The 11,492-nt window shown below is 33.8% G+C and overlaps 1 protein-coding gene across 1 annotated transcript in view; it reads left to right on the forward strand.

The window, feature by feature from the left end:
* Nucleotides 1-1,211: 1,211 nt before the first annotated feature.
* Nucleotides 1,212-11,492, forward strand: part of CNDP1 (carnosine dipeptidase 1) — a 50,120-nt gene continuing 39,839 nt past the window's right edge. Inside the window, exons 1-3 of the mRNA XM_044658103.1 lie at nucleotides 1,212-1,334; nucleotides 3,310-3,459; nucleotides 7,463-7,625. Coding sequence (XP_044514038.1) covers nucleotides 1,248-1,334; nucleotides 3,310-3,459; nucleotides 7,463-7,625 — 400 coding nt within the window. The 5' untranslated portion in view covers nucleotides 1,212-1,247. The remainder of the gene's footprint in view (nucleotides 1,335-3,309; nucleotides 3,460-7,462; nucleotides 7,626-11,492) is intronic.

Genomic DNA, 11,492 nt, shown 5'->3' on the forward strand with positions numbered 1-11,492 from the left:
ATTGCCCTTCCTTCCTTCCTTCCTTCCTTCCTTCCTTCCTTCCTTCCTTCCTTCCTTCCTTCCTTCCTTCCTTTCTTCCTTTCTTCCTTCCTTCCTCCCTCTCTCCCTTCCTTCCCTCCTTTCCTCTTTCTCTCCTCCCTCCCCTCCTTCCCTCCCCTTTCCTTTCTTTCTTCCTTCCTATCAATTTCAATTTTTTATGAACCTATGATTCTAAAACATGTAATTATTAATGCCAACTTACTTTTTTTTAATATAGAGAAGACCTACAGTGTGGAGTTATCTCCTAGGAATAAAGTGGGTCTTCCTATAAGATTGTCCTTTGGCTTTAAGTTTGATACTATCACGAATACTGTGCTTGAGGTAAAATGTAAGGAAATGTAGCTGGTAGAGTAAAACCTTCTTGAGAGTAGCAACTTGTTTTTCTGGGCTCCTTCTGCACTTAAAAGGCACTTAATAGATATTGATTGAATGAATTGTCCTATGCCACAAAAATTTCTTCATGATATAGGGAAAGAACATGTCTACAATTTGAGAATCGGGGTTCAACTCCTAATTTTAGAGATTTACTCTGTATATCCTTGAACAAATAATTTAACCATCCTGTAAGGTCAGTTTGTTCATCTGAAATGAAAGATTGAATTGGTGGCCTCAAAAAGTAGCTAGATTGGACAATAGATAAATGAAGAGATCTGAAGTCAGAGAAACCTGAGTTCAAATTTGGCCTCAGACAACTCTGTGACTTTAAATAAACCACTTAAACTTTTTTTGCCTGAGTTTCTGCAGCTGTAAAATAGGGATTATAGCACAGGTTTGTTGTGAGGATTAAATAAGACAATATTTGTAAAGTGTTAACCCAGTGCCTGGCACATAATAGATGCACTAAATTTACAAATTATTTATTGTTATAATAATGATCATCATTATCCCTTATAGCTTTAAAACTATGATTTAGTCATCAAGGTAGATACTCTTACTACTCAAAAACATGGCAATGGCCCCCTGCACCTTCATGTATGGTCTTCATGAATTGCTTTTGATTTAAAAAAATCACCTTCTTGTGAAATAATGAAAGTACATTTTTAATTCTAATGCCTTGCATTTTAGCCTAATTGTTTCTTTAACTGGGAGAAGGGTTTTAATTATGTGAAGGACTGAGTAAATGTTCTTGATTTTATTTTAAACTATTTCCCCTCCTGAATTTGCAGGCCTCCTCTGTCTTCACGGTGCTTCTTCTTCTTGAGGGAGGGATGTTCTCCTCCTCCTCTCCTCCCTCCTCTGGAGTGTTAGAGAATATCTTCCAGCACATTGATCTTCATCAAAATGAATTTGTTCAGGTAGGGGAGGAAAAAAAGCCTATGTACAAAGTATGTACAATTTGTGCATTTAGTCCTCAAATGAAGAGGATACATTGTCAGTGATTCCTTTCTGAAAAGCAGTGTGATATGAGAAAGAAGTCATTTAGAATCAGAAGACCTGGTTTCAAATTATGACTCTGTCACCTTTGTGATTTTGGACAAGTTATTTCTCTTCTGAGTCTTAAGTTTCTTTATGGGTAAAGCAAGAGGGTTAAACAAGATGATCTCTGAGGTCCACATGTGGGACCCTATGATCTCTGAAATTCCATCCAGATGAGGAATTGAAACCCAGGACGCCCAAATAATTTTCTCAGAGTCACACAAGTAATAATTGTCCAAGGGAGGATTGAAATGCAGGTCTTCCTGATTTTTAGTCCAGTGCTCTTGTTTATGAAACTGGGCTGCTGTTTATCTATATTATAGTCACTTCATGTTTTGCACTAAGTTACAAATATGTATTACTGTACAGTTGAATAGCCCAAGACTTAATCTACTTTTTCTTTTTGCATTGGATGATTAAATTGGTAGTAATTTAGACATTTTAATGAGCATTTACTGAGTAGGATGACATTAATAGGAAAGAAACATAACTTGAGTTTTGAAATACAAATATACCTTTCTCTATCCCTGAAAATATACCCAGTCTTATAACAGCCAAGTAACAGCAATGATGATAACAGAGAAATCAAAAAGGCTGCAAAAAATCCAGGCTAGAATTCCGCCCTCTGAATTCCCAACCAAAGAAAGTACTTGGATAAAACAGAATTTTCTCCCCTGGTGAACAATTGAACTCTATTAGAAGTGAGTCAACAAAAACACAGGCGATTTTATCTAGAAAGATCATGAATGGAATGTAAGATGTAGAATATTAAAACCAAGAGTCCAAGTTCATTTTTCAATGAGAAAATCATTTAAATAAAAATATAGACTTAAAAAGGATACCATACCATAATATCAATCAAAAAGTACAGAAGATCAGAGATTTGATTGGCCACTTCAAACAAAGGTACCAAGTCAGAGATTCAGTCATTTAAATTTCAATGTGAGACAATTGGAAGAAAGGCAGTCTGGCCTCTTGGTTGCAAGGCTATCCTTGGAAACAAGAACACTTGGGTTCAAGTTCTGCCTTCAACTGATATGGACCATGTGACTATTGAACAAGTCACTTAACCTCTTAGTATCCTATGGACCTCTCTAAAACAAATAACAGATTATCTTTATTAGTCTGAGTCGAGTTTCCACACTAGAAAGTTTCCTATACCGATGAAATCACTTACAACAAAAAAAATCTAAAAATCCCTTTATGATTCTTATTGTTTTAAACAAACCTGGTGTACTACATTCCAAGATGTACTAAAGTAACATAGGAATGAGTAGTAGCCAAGATGAGTTGAGAAAAAAAGGCAAGGTCATAGAATGACCCTTTACTGGAAAAAGTCAAAAGAGAGAAGGCTGGCCAAAATCCTTAAAAATTCTCAACAGGGAACAAAGATTCATTCTTTCTTGGCCAGTATTCCAAAGGCATATAAACCTGATTAATTCTTGATAATATATTAAAAAGGAAGGTATTGGTGGTCCCTTGACATTCTGATCTCATGAAATAATTATATTGGCCAAAAAAAAAGGACATACTTATTTGAAAACTTTCTATACCTGAAGTTCTTAATAAAAACTATACATCTCATAGCAATAATTTTTTAAAACTCCCTCCTTTTTTTGCTAAGACTCTGTCTTATTGGATAACTCCAATAATAACTGACACTTTGTTAGTTCCTCTCCTATCTTTCTACCATTTTGATTATAGTTTGCTTGTTTTTAGACAAAGGGAAAAGAAGGCAATTCAGTAGATAGAGATTTGATAGATGAATACTTAAGGGGCAGATTTCTCTAGGTATCACTATACCCTCCCTCATCTCCCTTCTTATACTAACTAGATCACTGACTTTCCTCATAGTTGCTTAAAGAATGGGTGGCCATTGAGAGTGATTCTGTTCAGCCCCTGCCTCACTTCAGACAAGAAATCTTCAAGATGATGGACATAGCTGCAGACAAGCTTCGACACTTAGGAGCCGCTGTGGATTCGATAGACATGGGATATCAACAGGTAATGCGCCTCATCTTACTTCTGTTAACCAATGGAATCCACTGATCTTCAATTGTCCATCTAATTTATTTTTTTAAGATTATTTAATATTTTTGTTTAAGAACAATAGCACAGGGGAAATAGCAGTTGTTTTTTTTTGTTACCATTTAAAATATATACATATATATATAACATAATATAGTAGATAGCATAATTGACTAACATGTCAGAAAAGGAAAATGACAAATGCAGGAAGGGATGTGGAAAAGTGGAGACACTAATGCACTGTTCATGATCTAGCCATTTAGTATAGTTTAGAACTACACCTAAAGTGCTATGAAATTGTACATACTCTTTGACCCAGCAATATTACTACTACATCTCTATTCCAAAAAGATCAAAGAAAGAGGAAATGGATCTATACTTACAAAAATATTTATAGCAGCTCTTTTTGAGTGGCAAAGAGAAATTGGAGTAATGTCCATCAATTGGGGAATGGCTGAACAAGTTGTGATGAAACAAAAATACTATAAGAAATGACAAAAGAGATGATTTCAGAAAAATACAGGAAGACTTAGATGAACTGATGCCAAATGAAGCAGGCAGAACCAGGAGACTGTGGTACTATACAGTAATTAGCAATATTGTAACAAAAATCAACTGTGAAAGACTTTGCCACACTGAGCAATACAATGATCTGTGACAAATTCAAAGGACTCAAAATGAAAAATGCTATCCACCTCTAAGGATAAAACAAGTGAACTCTGAGTACAGACTGAAATATATTTTTTCCACTTTATTTTTATGCTTTTTTTCTTTATTTTTATGCTTTTTTCTTATGGTTTGTATGGCTTCACATGTATAATGGGTATTCTATTGTTTGCCTTCTCAAAGGGTAGGGTAGGGGCTGAAGGAAGGAAAAGAATTTAGAACTCAAGTTGTTTTAAAATGTTAAAAAATATATATAATTTTTTTTAAAAGATGCAGACTCTACCAGCTATAAAGCCAATGAAAAGAGGCTGCTCCCACTGATGTAAAAAATAAAGAAAAAAGTTAATTAATTAGATTAAATCCTGTTGTTATTCAATCATCTCAGTCATGTCCAACTCTTCATGACCTCATTTGAGGTACTCGTGGAGTGGTTTGTCATTTTCTTCTCTAGCTCATTTTACTAATGAAGAAACTGAGGCAAACAGGGTTAAGTGACTTGCCCAGGGTCACACAGCCAGAAAGAATCTCAGTTAGGTGGCACAGTGGATGGAATGCTGCAGCTGGAATCAGGAAGACATACATTCAAATACAGCCTCAGACACTCACTAGCTGTAAGACCCTGGACAAATCACTTAATCTTTATTTACCTTGGTTTCCTCATATGTAAAATGGGGCAATAATATCAGTTATCTCCAGGGTTGTTGAGAGGAGGCAAATGGAATAATAATTATAAAGTATTTAGCCAGTGCCTGGCTATATAGTAAGCACTAGATAATATTAACTATTATTAGCTATTCTTATTGATCTCAGAGCATCTGACCTTCAAAGACTCATCGAAGGGAATGAATAAACAAAGATATTGCTTGTTCATATGTTGAAAACACATTATTTTTATTTTTTAATTTAAGATATATTTACATTTGTTTCATTAAAAATTCCATGATCATATGTGAAATTTTTTGTCATTTAAAAAACTGAGTACTAAATTCTCTGCCTTTCTCCTTGAGAAGACAAGCAACTTGATATTACTTATATACTTGAAGTCCTGCAAAACAGATTTTGTTATTAGCCATGTTGAAAAAACACACATACATATACAAATAAGAAAAATTAAGAGGTATGTATTAGTCTGCATTAGTTCATCAGTTCTCTCTCTGGAGGTGGGTTATTTTAATTTTCATTTTTCATCATGGGTCTTTTGAATTTGTCTTGGATCACTGTCTTGATGAAAGTAACTAAGTCTTTCACAGTTGATAATCCTTACAATACTGCTATTACTACTTTGTACAATGTTGTTGTGGTTCTGCTTACTTCACTTTGCATGAGTTCATATAAATCTTCCCAGGTTTTTCTGAAACCATTTGTGTGTGCTTGTCAGTTCTTATAGCAGTTGAATTCCATCCAATCATATGCCATAGCTTGTTCAGCCATTCCTTAACTGATGTATATACTTTCAATTTCCAGTTCACCATGAAAAGAGCTGCTATAAATATTTTTGTACAAATAGGTCCTTTTCAAAAGAAAGAAAGAAATCCAGTTCTCCTACTGAAATAATCACTATTCTTCCTTCCAAGAAAATCTGCTATCTGTGAGAGATACAGATGGATATCATGGAGTCTTTTTTGCTTTTTTTGGTTTAGTGTCTCTACTTCACCAAATATCCCTTAAGAATGTATGATTTGCTATACAAAGAAGTTGGTTCTACTATGACTAACCCTACAGGTGGATTAAAATAACAAACATTTTAGTCACAGGAGGGAAGTAGGGGATTGTTGCCAGCTCCTCATTCCCAACTGCCAACCAATTTTATTGTACCCCATGCCTCAGCTATTTAATCATATTGTCCTCACCTCCATGATGCTGCCAATTCTATTTCCAACTGTATCTTTTCCTTACCTGTACTTTGTTCTAATCTTATAAGAAGTGGCTGTGTCTCCTCTCAGGGGATTTTGCTAAGTATCGACCTGCTAAATCTTTAGGTTCATGCCATGCTAATGAAACTATTATCTTGCTTGGAGAGAAAAAAATAGGTCCTGTTCATTTTTCTTTGATTTCTTTGAATCACAGACCTAGTAGTGGTATTTCTGGATCAAAGGGTATACCCAGTTTTGTAGCTTTTGGGGAATAGTTTCAAATCATTCACTAGAATAGTTGGAATAGTTCATCATTCCACTAGTAGTGCAATTGTGTACCAATTTTTCCACATCTCCTTCTGCATTTGTCATTTTCCTTCTCTGTCATATTAGCCAATCTAGAACACATGAGGTGGTATCTTACCATTGTTTTGATTTTATTTCTCTAATCAGTAGTGATTTAGAGCATTTTTTCATGTAATTACAGATAGATTTGATTTCTTTTTCTGAAAATTTCTTGTTCATATCCTCTAACCATTTCTCAACTGAAGAAAAGGTTCTTGTTTTTACAAATTTGGCTCGGTTCCCTATATATTTGAGAAATAGGGCCTTTATCAGAAAAATCTGCCATGAAAATTTTGTACCAGTTTCCTGTACAACACTTTATTTTTAATAAAGTTTTGCCACAACTTCCCAGGAAGATCAGTCATATAATATACATTTTAGAGATAGAAAACCTAGCCAGGTAGTGGTACATTCTTATAATCTCACCAGAAGCTAAGGCTGGCATATCTCTTAAACTTTGGAATTTTGAGGTGTAATGAATGGACTATGCCAATCAGGATCTGTACTAAGTTCAGCATTAATATGGGAAACTTCAGGACCAGGAAGGACAGAGATAGGTGAGGGAGAAATACAATGGATTTACTAAAGAAGGATGAACCAGGCCAGGTCAGAAATGGAATAATATAAAATTCTCATTCTTACTAGGTATAATTCTAGACAAGGTAAGATAGGGAGATATAATATTAATAGTAAAGTTAAATAGGAAAAAAACCAAGATACAAAGAAATAGTTATTGGCTACATCATGATACAAAATACATGAGACTCTTAATCCTAGGTTCCAGGTTCTCCAGAAGACATCCTATTTTTTCCTTCTTTTTTATTTACTTAATCCTTTTAAACTCTCTTCCTATCTCTGGCCCCTCACCTATGCACTGAGAAAGCAAGCTATATGATAAGACTAATACTGTCTTGTTGGGTTTTTTAAACCCTTACCTTCTGTTTCAGTATCAATTCTAAGACAAAAGAGTGATTCTAAGACAAAAGGGCTAGACAATCATGATTGAATGATTTGAACCTAGATCCTCCCAACTCCAGGCTTGGTGCTCTATCCATTGTGCTATCCAGCTGTCACAAACTGATAATATTTTAATATGTTCACTTGTATTTTTGCAGCTACCTAATGGACAGAACCTTCCAATACCTCCTGTTCTTCTAGCTGAACTTGGTAATGATCCGAAGAAGCCCACTGTGTGTTTTTATGGTCACTTGGATGTGCAGCCTGCCAAAAAAGAGGATGGGTGGCATACAGATCCCTTCACCCTCGAAGAAGTTGATGGTTAGTACTTTGCCCATTTTTTGTTTCTTTGGCATAATTATGCACCTAAAGCTAATTAGTTACTTATATAAATTTAATGTGTTGTTCAATTTTGTTACATTGTCATTAAAGTCTCATTATCTTATTGGTTTTTTCCCAGTGGATTGGTCACTATCCCCAAAATATCCACTTTGAAATATCTCAGAAATCTTTGATGAGACTTCATGCAAGATGATAGGACAGGAGCCAGTTCTGCCTAAATCTCCTCCAGGAATTAGAAATACTGTCCAACTCCTTCCAAATTCCATTTTTAAAAAAAGTGGAAAAGAAAAAGAAAAAAAAAATGAATGTATAAAAATCATAGGATAATAGAAGCAGCATTTTGTAAAGCACTTTAAAGTTTGCAAATCATTTTAAACACATTATTTCATTTGAAGTTGACAGTATAAGATTGATGTATGTATGATTATTCACATTTTAAAGTAAAAAATAGACTGAGAGAGATTGAGTGAATTGCCCAAGGTCACACAATTATCAGAGATTGTATTCAAATTCAAGTCACTTCTGATTTTGGTTCTACTGCTCTTTCCACTATATCATGCTACCTCTGGAGAAAGAGAGAGATTATTATTATTAATAATATTTTTATTTTCATTATTTCAACTGATTGTGGAGTCAAATATCTTGCTTTCCTGGAGTCCTTAAGCCTATACAGAAACTTAGATCTTGTAAGGATGAAGAGTAAGGGAAAAGAATTTGGGGGGGACAGAATGTTGCATAAGAGGAGCACTCCTCTTGTACAACATTCTGTCCCCCCCCCCCAAATTTTTGTCTCACACTCCTCTTGTGCAACATTCTAACCCCCACCCAAATTCTTTTCTCTTACCCTTCATCCTTACAATCCTTGGGTATCGATGTGCTACCTCCTTCAGCATGCCAAGTAGAACCATTTATGATCTATTATCCTCCTGACTTTTTTTTGAGAGTGTTAAGGGCTAGGCAATGGGGGACAAGTGACTTGCCCAGGGTCACACAGCTGGGATGTGTCTGAAGTCAGATTTGAACCCAGGACCTCCCGTCTCTAGGCCTGGTTCTCAATCTACTGAGCTACCCAGCTGCCCCCTTTTTGAGATGCATCATAAATTGCTGAGGACTTTATCTACCCTTTATTCTGCCACATGTACTAACCAGAGCCAGTCAGGCACATAATCATCTCAAGAATGATTACTACTCACATGCAGACTCCAAAAAGCTGTCAGGAAGCAGCATACACACACACTCCACCAGAAGCCAGGATGTCACTCTAGCATCCCAATCTCAACATTCAGCCTGAGCTAAAGAGAATCGCCAATGTCCTTAGATCCTTTTTCAGGGGGAGATTCAGAACCAAATTGTTCCAGGCCTCTGGAAGATATCTGAAACCTTACTAGAACACTGAGTATTCTCTCTGACTCTCCAAAATTCCAGACTTGATCAGAGAGGTATCTCTTGACCTCCTTATTTTCTATGCTTGTCCAAAATCTGAAGAAAATATAGGTTTCCCCGCCTTGCTCCTCAATCAATAAGTAATAAAAATAGCAAGCTCATGATGTAATAGAGCTGAAAAAACAAATAACTGAAAGAAAAAGAGGAGTAAGCCACAAAAGAAAAAGTAAGCAAAAGAAGTTAGTCAGTAGGATTCACAGATACCAAGATAAAAAATAGCTATGGCATTCTAAAACCTAATTAGAGAATATTTTCCAGAGTGGACAACAACACATGTTCCAGATGAATTTACAGGTCAATTCTTTCAAATTTTTCAAGGACTAATAATCCCTGTGTTACATAGATTATGTTATTTACAAATACAGAGAATGATGGGATACTACCCAGTAACTTTTATGAGGGAAATATGGTATTGACTTAAAATCCTGGGAAAAGAAACAATAACAAATAAAATATAGGTATAGAAATGTCAAAATATTAATCATAAATATAGCAATATATTTTTAAAATTATACACCAAAACAAAACAGGATTTATATAAGGCATTTAAGCCTGGCTAATTATCAGAAAAACATTCACATAATGCAACATGTAAACAAAAACCACTCAAAAATCTTTGTTTAATTATATTAATAGTTTCAGAAAATGCCTGTTGAAAAACTCTAAAATCTTCTCATAATGAAAATACAAAACCATATAAAAATGGAGGGATTTTTCCTTATTATAATAAAATTATCTACCTTGAGCACAAAGCTTAAATAACATGCAATGAAAAAACAGAAACATCCCCACCAAAAAAGGCACAAATCAAGTCTGCCCATTTTTATTACTTTTATTTGACATGGCTTTGGAAATTCTAGTCATTTCAACAAAATAAGAAGAAAATATTGGAAATGAATCATTCAAAATATTATTATTTGCAGCTATCATATTTGTATCAGTGGAAAATCCAACAATTTCAACCAAGAGGTTAATGGTGACAATAAATGAATTCAGCAATGGCATAGAATTCAAGATCAACCCAGGAAAATAATTTGAATTTTTATTTAACAGCACTAAAAATAAAGAAAACAAATATGAAACCCAATTTATAATAACAACAAAACTCTAAAAAAATTTGGAAATTAGTCTATCTAGAACTAGATAATCTATAAAAGGATAACAACAGAGTTATAATGTTGAAATGAGGGAATACCTAAATAATTGAAGGTCAATGTTCATGATAGATCAGATTAATATAATAAAAATGACCATAATCTTAAAATCACTTACATGTTTAAGGCAATAACATTCAAAATAGGTGCTCATTTATAGAGATGGATGAAAGCAATAAATGTATATGGAAAAATAAATAGTCAATAAAATTAAAGGAAAGCTAGGAAAACAAGTAATTTTATTAGTCATATACTTCCAGACATGTAAAGTAGTTCTCAAACTATCTGGTATTATATAAAAATAGTTCAATAGAACACATTATAGTGCCAGATATCTAACCAAATGCACATAAAATACTAAAAATATGATAAACTTTTGGCAGACAAAAACTGGGGAAATGGTTCATTATTAATAAGTGGACTTGGAAAAATTGCTTAGTAATTTAGTGGAAAATGGATTTGGATTCATATTTCATGTGATATACCACACTAAATTCTAGCTAGATAATAGACTTAAGCATACAAAGAGAAAAGATAGAAGAAAGGGGCATTTATCAGAACTGTGAAGAGGAGACAATATTTCTTTTAATTAGAGGGACTTATTAGGATGACAAATGTATTTGATTACATTAAAACAAAAGATTTCTGTACAACCCAAACAATACAATAAAAAAATAAAAGTAACAGATTTAAAAAATACTTATGGCAAATGTGACATATTAAAACTTGACATCTAAAGTATATAAGAAACTATTAAAACTTTCATAGGTCTGATACAAAATATATAAATGGTCAAAGGCTACAAACGAGCAATTTTAAAAAGAGGAAACATAAATTGTTAATAATCACTTGAAAATGCTAAATGTTAATAATTAAAAAGAATAAGAATTGAAATAATTTTGAGATAACACCTCAAATTGGCAAAAATAATTAAAACTCAGTGCTAGTGGGGCTGTAAAGAAACTGGTACACTCATTAATTGTTAGTGGAATTTCAAACTAGTAGAATCTTTTTGAAAAATATTCTAGCAGTGCACAATAAAAGTTACAAAAATAATCATGCCCTTTGATCCATTAATCCTAGTGTTCAGAATATGTATCTTTAGAATATTAGCACAAAGAAAAAAATGTAATAATATTAATGAAAAGGAAAGAAGAAAGAAAGAAAGAAAGAAAGAAAGAAAGAAAGAAAGAAAGAAAGAAAGAAAGAAAGAAAGAAAGAAAGAAAGAAAGAAAGAAAGAAAGAAAGA

The sequence above is a fragment of the Gracilinanus agilis genome, chromosome 1, assembly GCF_016433145.1.
Source record: "Gracilinanus agilis isolate LMUSP501 chromosome 1, AgileGrace, whole genome shotgun sequence".
In the NCBI taxonomy this organism is placed as follows: Eukaryota; Metazoa; Chordata; class Mammalia; order Didelphimorphia; family Didelphidae; genus Gracilinanus; species Gracilinanus agilis.